The 24,019-nt window shown below is 42.7% G+C and overlaps 1 protein-coding gene across 1 annotated transcript; it reads right to left on the reverse strand.

The window, feature by feature from the left end:
• Positions 1-1,369: 1,369 nt before the first annotated feature.
• Positions 1,370-23,097, reverse strand: LOC122867066. The gene is made up of 5 exons (XM_044177438.1): positions 22,979-23,097; positions 3,348-3,435; positions 2,024-2,124; positions 1,633-1,858; positions 1,370-1,531 (listed from the first exon to the last, which is right to left on the reverse strand). Exons 1-5 carry the CDS (start codon positions 23,095-23,097, stop codon positions 1,409-1,411), a joined length of 657 nt encoding a protein of 218 aa, XP_044033373.1. The 3' UTR covers positions 1,370-1,408.
• Between the last annotated feature and the right edge of the window lie 922 nt (positions 23,098-24,019).

Consider the following 24,019-nt stretch of genomic DNA (forward strand, 5'->3'; position numbering starts at 1 on the left):
GAAATGGATGGAATAGTGTTGTGTGGCTCGGTCCGAGCCACTTTGTTTGTTTCCCATTCACAGAGCCAGGGCTGTGTACAAACACCAGAGTTTTTTTCAGCACACACACTGAACGGACAGCTAGCAGACCGTGAGAAGATAGTAGCTGAATTTGAGAAAAAGACGTGTATTGAATTAGAATCGCATATCACCTTTAATATTATAAGACCTTCAGCTGAATTGTTTTCTCGTGTTCCTTCATTTCCATATAGTTTCATATTTCCCTTTTTAGAGGCATTTATTCAAAAGCAGACAGACCTTTTTATGACTTCATGATTCCTACCTACTCTGACAGCAAACAAATCTTTAAAAAGGTCACCAGATTGGAAGATTGTGGAACAACATAAATTTTAAGAAATCATCACCTTAGGAATACAAAATACTTGGACATCATGGATGATGTGTAGGCCAACCATGAGGTGTTACAGACATCAACACTCCTGATAATAACATAATTAGCCTTATAAAATCGACTAAAAACTGGGCAAATCAAACCAAAACTATCTGCACGGTTAGACACCAGTAAAGGTAAGTAAGAAAATATTTTTGTAATTTGTGTGAACTGGCCCTTCAAGAAACATTAACATTGATAGAATATACTGCACAAAACAGAAGAAGCAATGAACACATTCAATTCATTATAACTTTGAATAGTTATGAGATGTGAAAAGACTCAGTCTTTAAAATAAATTAGTGTATTTATTTTGTTCAATTTAGTGAACACCATTAGAAATGTTTAAAACATTGCATTTGATCTGGAAAAACATATTCCAGTAAGTCTATCACTATGTGTTTTAATCAAAAAGACGATAAATACAGTTTAGGGTGGTCGATAGATTCATGATACATTGTCACTTTTTTTTTTTTTTAAATAAAACCAGGCCTGACTCTAGAAAACAGGGCAAGATTTTTTTTTTTTTAGGGGCCCCTCCTTACTTTGCCTGGAGCCGAGAACTACGACAAAACTATAAGCTACAGTATTATGAGGACATTCCTGCAATCTATAAAGTGGGTATAATCCTTGCATGATAATACACATTTGTAGTAGACATACCTTCATTTAATATGTTCTTTAAGAATTATTTAGGTCTCAGCAACATTCTCAAGGCACAAAGTCTTTCTAGACTGTTAAATTGAGGGTGACAGTTTAAAATTTAAAAAAAGAAAAATAATTCTTGCACTAATAATCTGAATTGTTTTTATTTGTGGTATTGTAGATCAATGTAAAAATTTAATTCTATGTTGTAGTAGACAGAATCTGGACCCAAAACCACAACAGACACAGAGAGGGATAGAGTAATTCGTTTCAGTTTATTGTGAATATGGATAGACACCAGGTGTATAGAGGGAAACACCGGGAACCAGGGAACTAGGCGATGACGGTTGGCTGGCGAGTGACTGGTGAGAGCAGGCGAAGTGGCAGAGAATCCATGGTAATCGGATGCTGGGGGAGCCGGTGAAGGGTTGGAGACCGGTATCGGTAGAGGTGAGCCTGGATACAGGAATTCAGAAAGTTAGTCAGAGGTTCAGAACAACAAGCAAGAGACTCGGATGATCTGGTGAAGACTGGAGAGAAGAGCCGGGTAGACATACTGCCAGGTGTTGATTAGTGGATGGAGAGCAGGTGGGTAACAGCAGGTGTGTCAGTTCCTGATTGGAGGTTCCTTGGAGGCCGCTCCCCACCAACACACACACGGAATGGTACGCTGTACCATGACAATATTTTTTCAATTCAGTACATTTTGATAGGTCGATGCAGGGCAGCTTGTCAAATATCCATCCATCCAAATGATGCCTGTTGATGGCAGTGCCTGTCAACCTGTTGACAGAATGCAGCATGAAAACAAGTGAAATTTTTCATCACTTCATTCTGTTATGGTGTGTCATCCAGGAAAGCAGGAGTATTCAATGGAATAGAACCCAAATGCAGACTAGCAGGTAGAGCTGGTGCAGAACAATATTTCTATTAACAATGAAGGCTTACACTGAGTTTGGCAGGCAACAGAAACACCAGTCCAACGGTGACCTGGCAAAGTACACAAAGACTTCAGAAACCAGGGTGCGTGACAAAGATACACCGACAATCTGACACAATACAAAGGAAGGACACAGACTAAATACACTTAGGTTAGGAAGACAACGAGACACAGGTGATAACAATCAAAGACAGGAAGCAAAACTAAAAGACACTTGAGGGAAGGAGGCTATTTCAAAATAAAACAGGAAATAACAGAACACAAACCCAAAACCATGACACATTCATGCCTAAATCTGTAATACTGCTGCCTTTAAATGACCTGACCGTTTTATCCTCGTGATTACTCTGGAGGTGAGATAAAGTCCAGTTGAGAAGGTCAACCTCCTTCTCTCTCTCATTCTCTCTCTCTCTCTCTCTCTCTCTCTCTCTCTCTCTCTCTCTCTCTCTTTTTCTCTCTTTGTTAACCACACACTGAGACTATGTGACTTTAAAAAGAAGAAACAACACATTCTTCTTCTTTCAAACTAACATTACATTCCTAGGCAGTAGTGTTTGCCCTGTTTTTCACTTCCTGCTTTAAGCACGGCCCTCTTATACCCAGTTCAGTTAACAGGGGCAAAACTGATCTGCTTACAAAACCCCTACAGCTAACCTCAACTGGACAGATGTCAGGTTTTCAACAACCAGGTCCTCTGCTGCCAACTCTATAAGCTTTTTCCTCTAAATATGCTGTTTCTATTGCACCCTCCCATGGTACTGTCAGATTCACAAAATAAAGATCTGTTCTTAGATTAGTGGTAGCTATCTCCTAAACTACTAGCTGTTTTCCTAAATTTACTCTTATTTTCCATACCCTCCCCGCCTGCCCAACATCATGCCTGTGCTTGCTGCCTGACTTGTTCACCCTCACAAAAAACAAAATCCCATCTTTCGTTTTGGCGTCCATTGAGTTTACTTCTAAGTGTTTGCTCTCAGTGGCTGCTGCTAGACACTTGAGCACTTGGTTTTGTCTTGTAATCTGGATCAGGATAATAATCTCACAAGATTATATTGGTTGGATTGGATTAAATTCGGATCTGATCTGAATATTGGGTATTTCAAAGCAGATCCAAATATTTCTGATCCTAAAGATTTGGATTCAGATTTGGTAATCCAATCCTACCTTTAATCTTTGGTTAACAGTTAAATGTATTTGAAAATCAGTGTGTTGTAAGCCTACCTCATGGGGTATCAATCCAACAACTATCACCCAAGTATTGGCTGTATGCTTACAAATGCCTTAAATTTGGCAATAAAATGCATTTACATGCTCATTTCAGTATAATGTTACCCTGCTGTCAGGATCCAGTTTACCAGTGATGGTTTGTATTCTATGGTTGTACTTATTGCTAAGTGGGGATCGTGGGAGTGATTGTACTCTGGAAGTAGAAGGTGAGAGGGTATGAGGTTAGGTTATCTTTATGACATTGTCAGTAGCAACAGAAATATAATTGTTTTTATGTATGAAAAAGCATGATATCTGTTAGAATAAAAATGTACATAAGTTATCCCATTTATGTTTTGTTCTTAGTAGCCTTTAAAGTACACAGCAATGCTGTGGGTATATGTGTGTTATTAAACTTGTGTCTGTGAGAATAACAGGAATGCACCCTGCCATCCTATGACCGACAGGGCAGGCTGACACCGCACCAGATGGTCTCATGAGTTGTGGCTGGCCCCAAGGCCGCTCTCACGAGATAGACCTGACAACACCACTTTGTTTCTTTTCTTATTGTAGCAGTATATACTTCCCCCACCCCTTAGAAAACTATGTAACAGGGAATCTCCTAAACTGAATAAAAAAGAGGAGGCTGCATGGATGCACTTCAGAGTGAGTAGGAGATGTAACTGAATGCATCTATGCTTACTCTCCTCGAGTAAAACTTAAGTTAATGCCTTTGTCTTTCTTTCCTTGTATATGATTTAAATGTTCTAGGTATCTTGAACCTGACATATCATCAACAACACTGTAGCCTCCCAAAACTCAACAAAGTGCACTTCTAAATGAACCACATAATTCGTACTATGTAACGTCATGTTTCCAAAGTATTGTAGCAGTCTGTACACATGTAGCCTACTTAAATAACGTTTGCGTGTCAGTAGGCACATAATGTTAGCTTCAGTGCAGCTAAATCATAGATTCAAATGCCATGAACAGGCTGGTGTTTGTTTCAAACTGCCAATTAATTCCCTTTTAAAAGTTGAACCATAGACCGCCACATAAAGCAACAATGCCAGCTAGCTCGCTGGGCCGCTAGTTACTTAACACAGAAGTCAACGGAGCCAAGTTAGCTCCTGTTAGCATATAGTGCGCATGCGCCAACGTGCATGCTGCCTGTTGCTGTAGCTCTGTCTCGTCGTCTCACTGAGCACAGGGCTGTGGTGGGGAACTTTGTCTCATGGTGTGAGCAGAACCATCTGCAGCTCAATGCAACAAAGTTTAAGGAGCTCGTTGTAGACCTACGAAAGGCCAAGGCACCAGTGACCCCGGTTTCCATCCAGGGGGTCAGGGTGGAGATTGTAGAGGATTACAAGTACCTGGGAGTACATATGGACAATAAACTGGACTGGGCTAAGAACACTCAAGCTCTGTATAGGAAGGGCCAGAGCCACCTCTATTTTCTGAGGAGGCTGAGGTCCTTCAACATCTACCAGACAATGCTGAAGATGTTTTATGAGTCTGATGTGGCCAGTGCTATCCTGTATGCTGTTGCATGCTGGGGCAGCAGGTTGAGGGTAGCGGACGCTAACGGACTCAATAAACTGATTTGTAAGGCCAGTGACATTGTGGGGGTGGAGCTGGACTCTCTGGCGGTGGTGTCAGAGAGGAGGATGCTCTCCAAACTGCATGCCATCTTGGACGGTGTCTCCCACCCACTCCATGACGTGCTGGTCAAACAAAGGAGTACTTTCAGCAGAAGATTCATCCCCCCAAAAAGCTCCACAGAGCGCCACAGGAAGTCATTCCTGCCTGTGGCCATCAAACTCTTTAACTCCTCCCTCTATGTGTTAGTCTATATGACCCTAAGTCATTAAACTACCTATTACTGCTGTGCAATATCCTCTGTCTCATTATAATCTTAATAAGCTACACTTGGCAGTTCATGCACTATTACCTTATACTGTATTATTATTATCATCAACTGGTAAACCCAGTTTATACTTCACACTTATTTTATACTTATACACACTTGGTACTTCATTTATTTTCTGACCTGTATTATAGTGTATTATATTTTTTGCTTAGTACTTCTATTCCTGTGTGCACTGTGATAGTGAGCTGCTATAACAAAAGAGTTTCCCCTCGGGGATCAATAAAGTATTTCTGATTCTGATGACCTAACCTTAATTAACTTTTGTTACGCCCTCATTTTAAGTAGGTGACAATTCAAGTAGCTGACTAGCATGACATGTTGGTTGACATTCGTATAATCTTACAAATGCTACATATTATTATTCAAAGGTATACTTACATTTGGACGTGAAAGTTGTGCTTCCACTTGCTTCTTTTGTGAAATGGTCCATTTTATTTTCTGTTCAGATCCAGGGGCTAGGACTCGAAATTTGGAAATCCCTATCTGGTTATATTGGAATCACTGTGATCCAACCTGCCAGTGTTTTAAAATACATCATTTTGATCCTTGACTGAGAAAAGGGAGATTTCATTATCCAGACCATTCTGATCCAGATTACAAGTTTTGAAATGCCAGCTGAGTGATGTTGTTTACACTGCTAGCACAGGACAAAGACACTGTAACATTATCAAGGTGCTTTTCTTGCTAGGTTTTACTGCCCCTCCTGTCCCTGCCTGAACCCACCATGTCTTCATCGTCCCCAGAGTCAGAGTCTGGGTCGGAGCCACTGTAAATCACCTCAGTACTGTATTCCACCTCGGCCCTGAAAACCTCCTCCTCTCGGCAGTCCAAAGCCCCTGTACTAGCTGTGTAAACATCACTCGGCCGGTGCTCTGAGCTCCCCCTCCAGGCAGAGTCAGCTTATAGGACTGCTAACTAGTTAAGCAGCAGTTAGCGGTTACTTAGCAACAAGTAAAGCCATCTGTCCACCAGGAAACTCCGTAAAACACAGAGAGTTGAGGCAGACATCAGAGGGAAAACCAGAAAATATTTTCCCCGTAAATTATGATCTCTGGATGGAGCTGCTGTGATGCAAGAAATATTTCAGACTCGATCTGACAAAGTGTTATCATCATCATTAGCATCATCATATTCATCATCATCCAGTTTCACCAAAATCAGTGAATGAAGTTATAAAAGTTGTGAGACGCCACAGCATTTCTGGGGGCCGAGCCTCACAGATTACTGTACAAAAACAATCATTTTTCGGACCTAATTCTTGTCTCATTTGTGGTCTGATAAACACTAAATTCATCAAATTCAGTGCCCCATATTGCTAGTTTCACCAAAATCAGTGAATACAGTTATAAAGTTGTGTTTTTGTACAGTTATAAGTGAGGCCCGGCCACCTTCTCGCCTTTCTGCCACAAGTAGACTATGCACATGAGCAAAGCAGCAGATGTTCAAGCAAGTGGCGTCCTAACTGAAGACCTGCCTTGATGAGAACACTGACAGTTTGCATTTTCATGTTGACCCCAAAAGAGCGTGGTGATATGTAAATGTAAATGCAAAGACTGGGGACGCTGTTTAGCTTATTACATTTGAAAATGATAAATGAAATGTCAAATGCAGTTTTCATTTTCATTTTCAAATTGTTAGAAATTTTCATTTTCATTTTCACTTAAATATTGCTTGCATAAATGGAAAGTCAGGTTTCACTATTTATCTTGCATTTTCATTTTCAAATTTGAATTAACATTTGAATATTGTACACTGTACAGCGGGTTACAACTTTAACAAAAATAAATAAATAATAAAAATTTGTTTGAGATGATAAAATGCTGATTTAGTTATTGCCTTGATATGGCTGCTGAAGCTCAGATCTGAGTCTATTAAAACACCAAGATATCTAACTTGGGTTTTCGTCTTTATAGCTATGGAGTCAAGCTGAGCAATAACTTTTACCTTGTTGCCAAATACAATTATTTATGTCTTGTCTTTATTTAATTGAAGGAAATTTAAGTGCACCCTGCTATTTATTTGCTCTAAGCATTGATTGAGTGAGTCTAGGGACCATAGTCACTTGGTGAAAGAGCTAAGTAAATCTGAGTGTCGTCTGCATGGTGCCATGCAATTTTTCCCTGACAGCCCATAATTCTGAAACCCCAATAGAAATATGTCCCATGGGGCCGAAAGCCCATTTGTCCAACATCCCGTTATTGCGAAAACAAACGCCCATTTCTCCAAAGGCCCATTGCTCTGAAAATACACACTCTCTCTGCAGTTGTTAATTCAGTGACTGCCGGCCCTGTTCATGGTGCTGATTCGGCAGGGGTTCTTTCTGGCCTTACACCAAATGACATTTCAAGCGATTTTACTGTTGCAGTCAACATTCTAATGTCGAAATAAAATCATGAGAGTTTTATCTCTATTGGTGTGTGCCCAAGTCGTTAGATGTAGGCTGATCAAAAACTCAGTCGGAGCAGTCTTAATAGCCTACAGTCTTTTTGTCGTCTTGGCTGTTCCAACAAAATCAATCATCTAACCCCAACCCTAACCCAACTGCAGGGAGAGTGTGTATTTTCGTAGCAATGGGCGTTTGTTTTCGGAATAATGGGCCATTCGATCAATAGGCAGTCCCTGTCTGCATAGCCGTGATAAGCAATGTTATTGTCATGTATGATTGTATGATGAATGGAAGGTGACAGAGAAGTTTATCAACATTTTTATCAACAGTCAGTGATTTATTACTCAAATGAATTAAATAATCAGAAGATCAATGGAAATATGTGCAAAGCTGAGCTCCGAGTTCCTCATAATAATAATTTCCCTTTATTTTTATTGAGACACTAACAATACATAAACTGCTGAATCAAATCAACAAACCTAGTATTGTCTAGGTGTCACATATGAACAACAAATATTGAATAAACACAAACGTTTTAATTTTTTTTAGCCTGTTAAGACTGTGACTGATTAGATCCACTTTTGGAGAGCAGCCAGGGCAACCCCTGAGATCACTGCCAAGGTCAGCAGCTAACACTTTCCTTTGTCCTGAATGCTTATTTTGTATTATGAGTCAGCTCAATTAGCAGTGTTTGGAATGCAGCACAACCTGACACCGAGCATGGTGCTAATGTCTGAAAATATCAGTACAAACTTGCAATATATCATCTTAGCTATTAAATTACCATCACAGTCATCTTAGACATAATGAAAATACAACAATGTCCACATGCCAATATCATATTCTGGTTAAATATTATAGCAAGCATATAAAGAAGGATGCAAGGGTGTAAAAGTGTAAGTGAGTGTGTGAGAAGGCAAGAGTAATATATAGAGAGAGAACTCAGACGTTGGCCTTCCAGTGGTCTTACATCATCTTTTAATGAGGGCCATAATAATCTTCAGTGGCTGCTACACCAGGAAGGGCTGAGTGGCATTCAAAGGGAATAGTGTTAACTCTTCATGATACCAGTACCAGCAGAGAGAACTCTGGGAAGACAGGTGCATAGATTAAGAGATGAATGTATGCAAAAGTGCATGGTTGGATTAGTGGAGGAAGAGGGGAACAAATAATTGGCCAGTTGAAGGTCAGGAATTGGATGAGAAAGAGTTTGAACAGATGACTTTGGGAAGGATTATGGACTGATTAATAGGAAACTCAACTATACCGATGCTTATTAGATGTTAATATACTGTATGTCTCCAGTTATAAATGGGAAGGCACAGAGAGCATTTACGCAAGAGAGACCCTGTGAATGCCTTGTTTCTCAACAATTGCAGGTAAGTTATACTGATGCCATTTGTGGTGCCTTACAACAAAGTGCTAAGATAATCCCAGAAAGTGTGTTTCTTGTCCATTAAGCACAACGCAGAATTAGACCCAGAGTGGGAATTATGAAATGATAATCAGGGGGGTCAACTTTTTCTCCAGGGTGTAAGTTAAAGGGAACACAGTACAGAGCAGGCGTGTGTCTTACAATCCTTACAGTATCTTGCTTGCTTAATGTAATGTCTGCAGTCTGTATATGGTAAATCAAATCCATTACACCAGGGGCAAATACCACACAACAACTTTTGTAGTCTGGGTTCAATTCAATTCAATTTTATTTATATAGCACCAATTCATACGTTATCTCAGTGCACTTTTCCTATAGAAATATATATCTGTATCTATTGGTCTAGACCGTACTCTTATTCATGACTATGGGAAATACATTGTAATATTTACTATTACAGGTAAGAAGGATATATAAATGTTTTGACACCTCCGACCTGTTAGTATACATTTTTACTCACAGGACAGTAATACAATTCGTGTGCCATCTGACGTCAATCAAAGTGCGTCTTGGCTAATGCCAATGTTTTTCCAGAGTTTTGATTTTGGACAAGCCGGCAAGCACGGTGAGGATCATGTTTTTTGACTTCTCCAGTTCTTTCAACACCATCCGTCCAGCCCTGCTGGGTGAGAAGTTGGCAGCGATGCAGGTGGATGCCCCCCTTGTGTCCTGGATTGTTGACTACCTGACTGGCAGCTCAATGCAACAGAGTCTAAGGAGCTTGTTGTAGATCTATGACGGGCCAAGGCACCAGTGACCCCAGTTTCCATCCAGGGGGTCAGTGTGGACATTGTAGTGGAGTACAAGTACCTGGGAGTACACAGTATGTAATTGACAGTATGTCAATTTCAAACTCTATGCAAGAAATATCTAAATCAAATGAGATGTGAAAATTACACATTAAGCACAATTATGTTACCCAGAGCATGAATGTTTTCCATTCTGGGCATTCAGTGTATTTTACTCTTGTTCAACCTGCATGTTTTAAAGGTTTTGTACACAAGATATTTCAACAGACAGATTGCCTTGGAAGTGACTGAGCACATGCTCCCAAGTGAACCCCATGGTCTTTCATGTGGCACCAGCTTCAAGACACACGTTGCATTTTTAACTGTACTGGTAAGACTTAATGAATAGCAAAATCATCAGTATGTAGTTCGTTCTGTCCAACACTTCTGTATTGTGGGGTATAATGAAGATCGCAGTCCTGCTAGCAGGACTTAAATAGGACTTTGGGTCCTGTTTATTGTTTGTGAAGAGCAAACAGCAGCCCCCAGGAAATCTCTGTCCAGGTCAGTCTCTAGTGTGGTTAACAACGATGAAAAGCATAGGCTGGTGCTTAGTATTCACATCATTACAGTCAGACAATCACTCAGTGATTGCAATCCAAGCTGAGAAAGATGTACTTCAGCTAAGAACTGAAGATGAAAACTTTTCTTCATCTCACCAACTAGGTAATCAAGTTTTCCCATCAAAACAGCACCTGGAATACATATAAAGTAGCGTGGAGACTGGGGGAAATGGAAGCGAGGTGCAAGAAAATTAGTTTAATGTTTCCTAAAAGTGTTAGCATTTTATGAGTGTGTTTAGTTTTATTTTACCCTGTTTTCTCTTTAGTGAATCCTGGTTTAATTTCATCTCATCATCCCTTTCATCTCATTTATTTTTTTCACCCTGTCCTTTATGGTTTTGTACGCTTTAAAAAAACAATGTAACCACCAAGCAGCAACCACCAGAAGTGAATGCTGAAGCCAGTGTCAGTGTTCCTCTAGTTGCCACTAGATAGTGGAACCAAAACGACTATTGAAAAGACTGGGAAATCCCCCAGCTTCTTGCTAGAAATACTAATACAATGTAGCTTCTAGAAATGATCTCAAATAGGCAATTTCACTTTATCTAGTATATATCTTGGAGGAAATTCATAAAAGGCTTCTTTAAAAAGACACTATGGGTTTAAAGGTGGTGTACGCTATTGTAATCCAATACACATCTTTTTGTCAAATTCATCAAATATCTCCTCACAGTCCGCTAGCTGTCCGTTCAGTGTGTGTGCTGAAAAAAAGACAACCTAATTTCTTCAGGCAAGTTGTTCCAGAGCCTCTGGGCCCTGATAGCAAAAGCTTTGTCCCCCTTAGTTTTCAACCTGGACTCAGGAACAGACAGGAGACCCCTGCCCGAAGATCACAAACTACGTGAAGGTTCATAAGGGATTACAAGGTCTAAAATATAGTCTGGAGCCAGGCCATGAAGAGCCTTAAGAGTAATCAATACGTTCTTAAAATCAATCCTAAAACAAAGTGGTCGTACTTCTTGGTCCTGGTTAATAGCCTAGCAGAGTTTTGTACAGTCAGCAGCCATGTCAAAGTTTTTTGATTAAGACAAGTGAACAGGCTGTTACAATAATCAAGGCGTGAGGAGATAAAAGCATGTACAACAGTTTCTGTATCACTAAGATTTAGAATAGATCAGATTTTTGCAATGTTTCTGACGTGATAAAAACATGATTGGACAAGCTTAGTGATGTTGCTAAACATAAATTGTTATCAAACAGGACACCAAGATTTCTCGCAACAGGCTTGATATGTTGTGACAAGTTACCAGTAGATGGCAGTATTTGTTTAGTGATGTGTTGGGGCCCAATAACAAGGATTTCAGTTTTATTTGAGTTGAGCTGAAGAAAATTTATCGACATCCAATTTTTTATGTCAGACAGGCAGTCCTGCAGAGAACTCAGCATACTAAGGTCAGTGGGCTTGACAGGGAGGTACAACTGTGTGTCATCCACATAACAATGAAAAGAAATACCATGTCTGCGGATTACATCGCCCAAAGGAAGCATGCATGGGGAGAACAGTATTGGTCCCAGAATTGAACCTTGAGGCACACCGTACTTGATATGGGAAAAGGATGACATGAAGTTATAATGCTGACACAGAATTTCCTATTGGACAGATAAGATGAGAACCAGTCTAGTGCAGTGCCAGATATGCCTCAGTCTATCTAAAAGAATGCCATGATCAATTGTGTCAAAGGCAGCACTTAAGTCCAGCAATACAAGAATTGAACACATGCCTGCGTCTGCATTCATTCAAAGGTCATTGGTGACTTTGAGAAGGGCTGTCTCAGTACTGTGGTGTTGATGAAAGTCAGATTGGAACTTTTCAAAGGTATTATTGTTTCCCCAGCAGCAAGAAGCTGCTTGGATACAGGTTTTTTCGAGAATCTTTGAGATAAAAGGCAATTTGGAGATTGGGCGATAGTTATCCAGGAGGGTGGGATCAAGCCCAGGTTTTTTTAGGACTGGCTGGACACAAGCTGTTTTAAAGTAATCTGGGACGCAGCCAGTAGACAGCGAGTTGTTAAAAATAATTTGTAAAAGGGACACAATACAATCCATAACTTCCAATAAAAACCTAGTTGGGATTTTGTCCAGAGGGCTGGAGGACACTCTCATAAGCAACATGATGTCTGCAAGTTCAAGCAGCAGAAAAATTGCTCAAAGAATCCCTGAGCGGGTGATCCACAACTAAAAAGACAGGATTGGTGGTGATATCAGATCTTATTAACTCCACCTTTCCAGCAAAGTGCAAAAGAAACTTTTCATAATCAGCATCACAATCAGCAGGGGCACAAGGAGAGGCTGGGTTAACTAACTGATCCACAGTCTTAAATAGGAATCTGGGGTTGTGCTGATGGGCAGAAATAAGTGCAGAGAAATGGCATGTTCGTGCATCTTTCACCATCCCATTATAAAAGAGTAATAACTCTTTCATAGCCACAAAGTGGACCTGGAGACCTGATTTCTTCCATCTGCGTTCTGCTCTTCTGCATTTCTTTTTACAGTTTCGAATACTGTCATTTAACCATGGCTGTTTTCTAGTCTTTGAGTTTGGTCTATTTTTCAGAGGAGCTATGAGATCTAAGGTTGAAGAACACAGGTAGTTAAAATAATCAACCAAATTGTTGGTGTTGGAGGAATCGAGAAACACACTGCTAGGAGAATTGAACAGTGTACAGAAATTTGAGGCACTATGCTCATTAAGGACGTGTGTGTACTTAGAGCGGGATAAGACAGTACTAGCAGCCTCTAATTCACAGTTAAAAACAATGCATAGGTGATCAGATACAACATGTCCCTGATTTCCACAGATGGGTTTTGCAGGCCCAGACTAAAGACTAGGTCTAAGGTGTGGCCACGGGACTGAGTTTGGACAGACACATGTTGTTGAAAGTTAAAAGAGTTAGTGATATTTAAAAAATCAGCAGCAAGGGCATTAGAGGAGTCATCAACATGAATATTAAAATCACCACAAAGAAGTATTCTATCATAATTTAACACAAGACTGGATAAAAACTCAGGGAGTTCCAACAAGAAGGAGCCAGCTGGTTTAGGGGGGGCGATAAATAATAGTAAATATGACCAGGAGGGGGCCGCCAAGTTTAAACATGAGCACTTCAAAGGAAGAAAAATCATTGCAAGCTCGACCACAATCCCTAGGGTGGCTAAAGCAGTCATAATCAGGAGGGCACAAGTCAGCCAGCCGACTGTGATCACCAGGACGTAACCAGGATTCAGTTAAAAACAACAAATCTAAATCAGTAGAAGAGATAAAATCATTTAAAATAAACGTTTTGTTTGAGAGGGATCTTACATTGAGAAGAGCCATCTTAAAAAGTCTGTGCTGGTTCAGATTTGAGGTTGAGAGTGAAGGTAGGGTTCTGGCCCAGATCTTTATTAAGTTATTATTATTGCTGTGTTGGCTGTGTCTGTTTCACATTAAGGACCTATCCAAAATTACCACAGGAATGTTAAAAGTAGCACTAGAGGGATCCGGGCTCCAGATAGCAGCACTATGAGCTGCAGATTAGCCGCCAGCATGCGACTACCTGACTAGTTTGGGTGAAGACCATCTTGTGCAAACAAGGAAGAACGATCCCAGAATAAGTTAAAGTTGTGAATAAAACCAATGTCATGGGTGCTGCAGACACACTGGAGCCAGGTATGAAGGCTGAGTATCCTGCTAAAATGGCCAATTCCCCGACCCAGTGTAGGAATTGGACCCGAAATGAAAGCATGCTTTCCGTTGCTGTTGAGCAGGTCAAAGAGGCAGATGAAGTCTGCTTTCATCAGCTCTGATTGCTGATGGGCGGTGTTATTGGTGCCGACATGGACTATGATTTTCGTGATAGTCGTCGGGAGTGGGGGGTCGTAGCTCCGGGAAAGCAGCGTGTGACCGCATTAACGAAGCGGATATTCCTCACTATGGAATCTCCAACGATCAGCGTAGTTGGGGGGATGTGAGGAGGCAGAGTCAGTGATCATGATCGTGGAGACCGCCAAGTTTCATCAGCCGTCACTGGGATAGTTGTGGCCGGGGACTGCTGCGGCGAGGGAGCGGCGTCCTCCTTAGCAGAGGTGTTCTCTGCCGTCTCTGGATGAATGAGACCCCCAGAGCTTCTCCTGATCACGGCCTCTTTCAGTAACTTGCGGCAAGAGGAGGAGGAAGACTTGACCGCTGGAAAAAGGGAGCATCCTTCCAGTGGAGGAAAGTCCTGCGTATCCAGGATGTCAAACCTGTTGGCCAGCGGGAGGTCCCGATGTGAAGGCAGAAGAGGCAGGCGCTTTGCACCATGTCTGTCCTTACAGGCTACAGTTCAGTGCTCCGGTTGGCATGGAGTCGAACTCACCGGAGCCTTCTCACCACCTCCGCCGACGAGTGACTGTGCATCCACTGGGGCTCGGCACGGAACATAGGTGTGAACTCCACCATGGACAGGCTGACCTGTGACCCATGATGTCACCAGGTCAATAAAAGGGTCAGCGGCCATTGTTCTCTCTCTTTTCCTTCTGGCTTCATCTACAGCACTGCTGCTCAGCAGCAGCTGTCCGCCAGTGTGGCCTACTTGAGCAGACACAAGACACATAGCAGAACCAAACTCTCTCTTACAGCAGCTATGCCTGTGTAAGATTTCTGCAACAGTTAGTGCCAACGGCTACTACACATAGTCTGCCAGCTAACTTTAAGAACTAACCTTTAGGAGAACAACAGATGGAGGGACCAGTTCCTCCATCTGCACCAACGGACTGAACATCAAGGATTTTTCTTCAATTGGATCCAAAATTCTTCCCCACCTGGCTCATCTACATGGCCTGCTAACAAGAAGGACTTCAAAGCAACCTTCTTTCATTCACGGACTGGTAACATTACATAGCTTCACATAGCTTAACAGTGTACTTGGCTAAGTTCAGGGCTGTGTTACTTTTGTGAATGGATGTGTATTTATTTGGTTCATTGAGTTTATTGTTGTGAGGTGTTTCACTGTTAGGTTACTGTGGTAGCCATATGCTAAGTTGATGTTAGTGATGTTTCACACAGACAGAGGGTCTTGCATGCAACTATCCTCTTTTCTAACCTGGCAACGTTTATCCTACACAGTTCACATGTACACTTCAATTTGGCCGTTTAACAGTCTTCAAACACTCTTCAAACATGGCCCAGCCGCCATTTTGAATTCCCTTTCTTTGTCTAACCAAGTGGCCGCTGCTCAGCTGCCATTTTGAATTAGATTTATTTAGTTTGACGCCATTTTGGACTCAAGCAGCCACTTTGGAACACACACACACACACACACTCTCTCTCTCTCTCTCTCTCTCTCTCTCTCTCTCTTTTGTTCTTTAGCTTAGGGCATTTAGAGTTATACTTCATATTGTGTGTTTTTGCTTTTATTATCTTTTAATAAATGCTTGTGTATAATTATGCTGGTTTCTTTAATGTTGCACAAGAGTGAATCATTTGCCAACCTCTTCTATGTTGAAAATCCAAATCCTTCAACCTACTAACTATTAATGGTAATTTTGGTTATAGTTAATAATTGAATTATTTATCGGGGGTTCCAAATTAATAGTTTAGTGTATTTTATGAGACTGAATCAATTAATTAGCTATCCTTTTCCCTTGTTTAAGGATGGTACCCCCGAGGACTTTATTCATTAAAGTTATTATTTATGATTAATTAATGAATTGCACCTTACATTTTGGTGTCCCTTTATCCATTGTAAATCCCAATACCATCATATTTGGGTTTAATAATCTTCATACAATCTTTAACAAAGGATTTTGGTTGATGTGAGGCAGCCATATTTTGCTTTTCAGGAACTTCTGTATTTTGCAGCACCAAGTGGGACAAATTGTTCTACAGATTAACCATGTGGCTGTACAGATATTACTTCTTGTACATGAAGACATTTCTTACAAAAAACATAATTGACAGCGATTGCAGACTGCTCCACAAAAACAGTGTATGCTAATTTGTGTTTTTAATAGAAACAAAAAAAGTCTAGTCCTACTTGATAGAAGTACACAATGTGGAGTACCTTGTAATTACAACCTGTCAACAACTTCATATTGTGACAGCATAGAGACAACATGATGTGCGCATGCGCCAGCCCGCATGCTGCCTGTTGCCGTAGCTCCGTCTTGTCGTCTTACTTTTTCCAACTTTTAACTTTCCTTTTTTCTTCCAAACTTGAGTAACTTGTGTGTAAGTGTAATTTAAACTACGCTCTTTGCGAAAATGAGAGTAGAAAGTGTTTTTGTACTTTTTTTCGCCGTGGAACTTCTTCTGCTACTCGGTCAGGGCACTGCTGCAGATCAGCTGTTTGGCCGCATTGTTTACACCAGGGAACAGCTGATCGCGCTGAAGCCGAGCGGCATGGCGCCCAGGACTACCGATGTCCCCACTGAGATCTGGAGGAGGACACACCGAGGATGCAGAGGTGGAACGAAGCAGCGAGGGAAGAGAGAGGGGTGCAGACAAAAGAGACTTAAGAATAAGAGATTTAAGCCATGTCTGCCTTCTCTCGTCATGGGCAACGTGAGATCGCTGGCGAATAAAATGGACGAGCTAACAGCGTTAGCCCGGAGTCAGATGGAGTTCCGTGAGTGTAGCTTGATGTGCTTCTCTGAGACATGGCTACACCAGGATATCCCGGACCATAACGTTTCCATCAACTGCTTTCAGACTGTTCGGGCCGACAGGGATCACACCGGGAGCGGTAAGCGGAAAGGCGGCGGGCTTGCTGTTCTAGTTAACAACAGATGGTGTAACCCTGGTCACATTACCATCAAGCAGAGTATCTGTACCCCGGACATTGAACTGTTAGCTGTGGGACTCCGGCCATATTATCTGCCACGTGAATTTTCACATGCCATTGTTGTGGCTGTTTACATCCCCCCCTCTGCTAACCCGGCATCGGCGTGCAACGCCATTCACACCGCCATAGCACAACTCCAGACTCAACACCCGAGTGCACTCATTTTAATCTCGGGTGACTTCAACCATGTCAGTGTTTCAACAACACTGACTAATTTCACTCAGTATGTGAGCTGTCCTACTAGAGAGGAGAGGACACTGGACCTGATGTATGCTAACGTTAAGGATGCATACAGCTCTTCCCCCCTCCCCCCTCTGGGTAGGTCAGACCACAACCTGGTTCACCTCAAATCCTGCTATGTGCCTCTGGTTAAAAGGCAGCCTGTGACCACAAGGACAGTGAGGAGATGGTCAGGGGAGGCCTATGAGACACTGCGGGAATGTTTTGAGGTGACAAACTGGGATGCACTCTGTGAGCCTCATGGAGAGGACATTGACGGGCTAACTGAGTGCATCACTGGCTACATTAACTTCTGTGTGGACTGCAATGTCCCAACCAAGATGGTCCATTGTTATCCAAATAACAAACCGCGGGTAACAAAGGACATCAAGGACATTCTGAATGCCAAGAGGAGGGCCTTTACGGATGGTAATAGGGAGGAGGTGAGGGCAATCCAGGCTGACCTGAAGGTGAAAATCAGGGAAGCCAAGGAGAAGTACAGGAGGAAGCTGGAGCGGAAACTCCAGCAGAACAATATGAGGGAGGTCTGGAGCGGCATGAAGACCATCACTGGCTTCAGACCGACTGGCAGCAGAGGAGTTGAAGGCAGCTTGGACAGGGCCAACGAACTGAATCTGTTCTTTAACAGATTCGACACACCGGCTCCTGCTCATCCCCCTCTAACTCAGCTGCTGTCGGCCCTCAAGCTCCTCTGAGTACTCTGCTCCCCCCTCCCCATCAGGCTAACGGCCCTCTCCAGACCGACGACTCCCCCCCTCCCCCACCTGTAACTTCTGCTGTGTGCCTGACTGCTGACCAGGTGAGAGGACAGCTGATGAGGCTCCACTCAAACAAGGCTGCAGGCCCCGATGGCGTTAGCCCCGGGGTGCTAAAAGCCTGTGCCCCCCAGCTTTGTGGAGTCCTTCAGCATGTCTTCAACCTGAGCCTGAGTCTTCAAAGGGTCCCCATTCTGTGGAAGACATCTTGCCTCGTTCCTGTGCCGAAGACGCCACGCCCCAGTGGCTCCAAAGACTACAGACCGGTGGCACTGACCTCCCACATAATGAAGACCCTGGAGAGACTGGTGCTGGAACAGCTGCAGCCCATGGTCAGACCCCTCCTGGACCCCCTTCAGTTCGCCTACCAGCCCTGGCTGGGAGTTGAGGACGCCATCATCTACCTGCTTAACCGCATCCACACCCACCTGGACAGGCCGGCAAGCACGGTGAGGATCATGTTTTTTGACTTCTCCAGTGCTTTCAACACCATCCGGCCTGCCCTGCTGGGGGAGAAGCTGGCAGCGATGCAGGTGGATGCCCCCCTTGTGTCCTGGATTGTGGACTACCTGACTGGCAGACCACAGCACGTGCGCCTGCAGCACTGTGTGTCAGACAGCGTGGTCAGCAATACTGGGGCCCCTCAGGGGACCGTCCTCTCTCCCTTCCTCTTCACCATCTACACCACAGACTTCAGCTACCACACAGAGTCCTGCCACCTTCAGAAGTTTTCTGATGACTCTGCTGTAGTGGGATGTATCAGCGGTGGTGATGAGACGGAGTACAGGGCTGTGGTGGGTAACTTTGTTTCATGGTGCGAGCAGAACCATCTGCAGCTCAATGCGACAAAGTCAAAGGAGCTGGTTGTAGATCTACGGAGGGCCAAGGCACCAGTGACCCAGGTTTCCATCCAGGGGGTCAGTGTGGACATTGTGGAGGACTAGAAGTACCTGGGAGTACACTTAGACAACAAACTGGACTGGACCAAGAACACTCAGGCTGTTTATAGGAAGGGCCAGAGCCGCCTCTATTTTCTGAGGAGGCTGAGGTCCTTCAACATCTGCCGGGCGATGCTGAAGATGTTCTTTGAGTCTGTGGTGGCCAGTGCTGTCCTGTATGCTGTTGCATGCTGGGGCAGCAGGCTAAAGGTAGCGGACGCCAACAGACTCAATAAACTGATCCGCAAGGCCAGTGACATTGTGGGGGTGGAGCTGGACTCTCTGGCAGTGGTGTCAGAGAGGAGGATGCTGGCCAAACTACATGCCATCTTGGACAGTGTCTCCCACCCGCTCCATGACGTGCTGGTCAAGCAAAGGAGCACCTTCAGCGGAAGACTCATCCCCCCAAAAAGCACCATAGAGCGCCACAGGAAGTCATTCCTGCCTGTGGCCATCAAACTATTTAACTCCTCCCTCTAAGGGTTAGTCCGTTTGACCCTAGGTCACTAAACTGGACATTGAGCATTACATCTCCGCCATAATTAATAATAATTGTGCAATATTCTGTGTAATACTTCCGTGCAATATTAGTTTTCCCCTTGTTAGTTTTTTCTTATTTATTGCTACTGATACTATATACCTCAATTACTCTTCGACAGTACATGCACCTCCGCTTATTAATATTATTTATTACATAAGGAGTTACATTGTATTTTAGACTGTACTTTCATCACCAACCAGTAAACCCACTTGGTACTTGACACTTAGTTTATCTTATACCGACAGGATACTTAATTTATTTCTGACCTGTTTTATAGTGTTTATTTTTTTCTAGTACTTTCTCCTGTGTGCACTGACGTAAAGACGAGCTACAAAGAGTTTCCCTACGGGGATCAATAAAGTATTTCTGATTCTGATTCTGATTCTGAAAAGAGTAATCTGGGGTCAGATTTAATGTGAGACAAAGCCATCGAGTATTGCACACTGACTATCACAAATGTATGTGATTGTGTGTGAATTACCATCGGTTAACTGGGAGTTGAAAGCCTCATGCCTCAAGTGGATCCGCCAGATGCTCTCTGAAGCTTAGCATGTCTGTTTCAATCAGCAACTCACAACAGACACATCCTACAGGTTGAGCCTCTACTGCTGGATTTGAAGGTGGCAGGAGCACACTTTATTCCCTGAAACCCTCCTCTGTACTTTCTCTCTCTTTGGTTCAGTCATTCAGACAGGTTGCCCTCATAGTTACTGAATAAAATATGGAGTTTGACATTAGGCTTTCCATTGACAGAAGAGTCATATAAAGTAAAGACTGTGGTTATATCAATGTGATATCTTTGCTAATATTTCTATAGGAAGACTGTATTGGAGGGCCTCTGAGTATTGGCAAGGGCCAGCATTTTTTTCTTTTATCACATTACATTCCCTTGTATTGATCCTGTAAAACAACTTGGGCTCTTTGACCTCATTTCACAAACAGACGCTGTGACATTGTGCTGGCAAATTAAAATTCAAATCAATCTCCCCAGTGTAGAAAAGAAAAAGAGCAGAGAGAGAAAGAGAGAGAGGGAGAGAGAGAGAATGGGAGACCTTAAATAAAAGGTGTCATCTTCCCCAGTGGAATTTTAATGAAGTGAATTCATAGTTTCTTCCCACAGAGAGGGAGCAAATAGCAGCTGCAATTTATCAGCAAAGAAAAGTCAAACGTCCCCAGTCAGAGGAGGAGGACACTCATCAGCACCTTTAAAAGCTACAGCAGTAGTTATGATAGGAAATTTAGATCTGTTGAAACATGAAAATGACAATGGGGTTTGGTGTAAAAGTAATTTCACTGATCCATGTGGAGAAACTGGGTCACTGTACATGTGAAGTGAAATAACATTAAAGTTTTTGTAATATAAGATAAGCAACTGTAGGGTTTTTGATGGCATATGCAGCCAAAGTTTGTTTAGTAGACTGTACAGACCTCATTTAAAGGTTTGCCATTTTGAACTGTATATTAAAATTATATTCATTGAGAATTCAATTTAAATTAAGCACAGTACACCTGTAGTTTGGAAAGTGCGAGAAAACATTTCAGTTGTATAGTCTGGATGATATAAGAGCATTAATGAAAGCTTCTGCATGAGTGTTAAATAAAGATGTAATCATTCAATGTTACAGATTGATGAAAACTACCAAGATTTTGTAATTGCTGGTTTTGGCAAATATTAAGTCTGGTGATATTCTGTATTTTTCTTCTGGTCAATAAATCTCATGCACAGATCTACTAACAAGTATTGTATTGTGTGTGTATCCAAAGCCTGATATTGTCATGGTTTGGGGTTTATGTACATTATTTCCTGTTTGACTTGGAAAGACTCTCCTTCCCTCTTGTATCTTGTAGTTTTACTTCCTGTCTTTGTTTGCTGTTTCCCGCCAGTTTTGATGGTTTGTGTATTAATTCACCCTATTTGACTAAAAAACAGCTTTTTTTAGAAAATTACTGAGCCTTTTCTAAAAAGAAACTATGTATTTGTGAGCCATTTTTAAAGATTTCTATCTTCAGTAGGAACCAGTGGGCTTGGGGCTGAGAGACACACATGGTAAGTCGGACAGAAAGTATTGAAAGATGGTGATTTCATGGGATTTGTTGACAATAAGCAAAATATAGAATAATACCAGCCTTATCCTGTAACATATTACAAGGTAATTTATTTACATACATACAGTGGTGTGAAAAAGTGTTTGCCCCCTTCCTGATTTCTTTTTTTTTTGCATGTTTGTCACACTTAAATATTTCCGATCATCAAACAAATTTAAATATTAATCAAAGATAACACAAGTAAACACAAAATGCAGTTTTTAAATGAAGGTTGTTATTATTAAGGGAAAACCAACAAACCAAACCTACATGGCCCTGTGTGAAAAAGTAGTTGCCCCCTAAACCTAATAACTGGTTGAGCCACCCTTAGCAGCAACAACTGCAATCAAGCGTTTGCGATAACTTGCAATGAGTGTTTTACAGCGCTGTGGAGGAATTTTGGCCCACTCATCTCTGCATAATTGTTGTAATTCATCCACATTGGAGGGTTTTTGAGCATGAACTGCCTTTTTAAGGTCATACCACAGCATCTCAATAGGATTCAGGTCAGGACTTTGACTAGGCCACTCCAAAGTCTTCATTTTGTTCTTCTTCAGCCATTCAGAGACCCCACAACAACATCCAAAGAACTGCAAGCCTCACTTGCCTCAGTTAAGGTCATTGTTCATGACTCCACAATAGGAAAGAGACTGGGCAAAAAAACAGCCCCAGACCATCACAGTACCACCACCATATTTTACTGTTGGTATGATGTTCTTTTTCTGAAATGCGGTGTTACTTTTACGCCAGATGTAATCGGACACACACCTTCCAAAAAGTTCAACTTTTGTCTCGTCAGTCCACAGAGTATTTTCCCAAAAGTCTTGGGGATCATCAAGATGATTTCTGGCCAAAATGAGAAGAGGCTTAATGTTCTTTTTGCTGAGCAGTGGTTTCGTCTTGGAACTCTGCAATGCAGGCCATTTTTGCTCATCTAAAAAAAAAATATAGGAAAATAATAATAAAATAAAGAATATGTACAATATGACGATATGTTATCTAAATTACAGTGTGTGCAATGTACTATAATGGGGGGAGGGGGGTATAATGAGTCAGTGTCAGTGGGGGTCCTGGGCCTTGTTGATGAGGCCGGCTGCAGACGGAAAGAAACTGCAGGGGAGTGACTGAAACAGTTTGTGTCCAGGGTGGGAGGCTTCAATCTCTCCTGCTCGCCTCAGGGTCATGGAGGTACACAGGTCCTGGAGGGAAGGTAGATTGCAGCCAGTCACCTTCTCTATTCAGTACATCCACTGCTGGGCTTTCTTGGTGAGGAAGCTAATGTTCATCTCTCACTTGAGGTCGTGGGTAATGATGGTGCCCAGGAAGCGGAAAGACTCAACAGTGTCGACAGGGGAGTTACACAGGGTGATGGGAGTGGGTGGGGCTGGGTTCTTCCTGTAATCCATAACCATCTCCACTTTAGAGAGTTGAGTTCTAGGTTGTTCTGATTGCACCAGGTCACCAGATGGTCAATCTCCCACCGGTAGGCAGACTCATCCCCATCAGAGATGAGCCCAATAAGGGTGGTGTCATCCGTAAACTTCAAGAGCTTGACGAACTGGTGACTGGAGGTACAGCTGTTGGTGTACAGGGAGAAGAGCAGAGGGGAAAGAATGCAGCCTTGGGGGGAACCGGTGCTGATGGTCTGGGAGTCAGAGACATGTTTCTCCAGCCTCACGTGCTTACTCCTGTTGGACAGGAAGTCTGTGATCCACCTGTAGGTGGAGTCAGGCACACTCAGCTGGGAGAGCTTGTCCTGCAGGAGGGCCAGGATAATGGTGTTGAAGACAGAGCTGAAATTCACAAACAGGATCCTGGCGTAAGTTCTTGGGGAGTCCAGGTGCTGGAGGATGACATGAAGGACCATGTTTACTGCATCATCTACAGACTTGTAGGTTCTGTAGGTGAACTGCAGGGGGTCCAGGAGTGGATCTGTGATGGCTTTGAGGTGGAACAACACAAGGCGCTCAAAAGACTTAATTAGCACAGAGGTCAGTGCGACGGGTCTGTAGTTGTTACGTCCTGTGGTCCTTGGTTTTGGGACAGGGAGGATGCTGGAGGAGTTGAAGCAAGGTGGCACATGGCATGTCTCCAGTGAGGTGTTAATGATGTCTGTGAACACCGGAGACAGCTGATCAGCACAGTTCTTCAGGGTGGATAGCGAGACAGAGTCTGGCCCGGCTGCTTTGCGGGGGTTCTGCCTCCTAAACAGTCTGTTGACATCCCTCTCCAGGATGAAGAGAGTCGTTGTTGCAGTAGGGGAGGGGGGAGCCTCTGAGGTGGGCAGGACTGTCCCATTGTCTCTCAAAGCGAAAGTAGAAGTCTTTCAGTTCG

Source organism: Siniperca chuatsi, linkage group LG19 (genome assembly GCF_020085105.1).
Source record: "Siniperca chuatsi isolate FFG_IHB_CAS linkage group LG19, ASM2008510v1, whole genome shotgun sequence".
Classification (NCBI taxonomy): Eukaryota; Metazoa; Chordata; class Actinopteri; order Centrarchiformes; family Sinipercidae; genus Siniperca; species Siniperca chuatsi.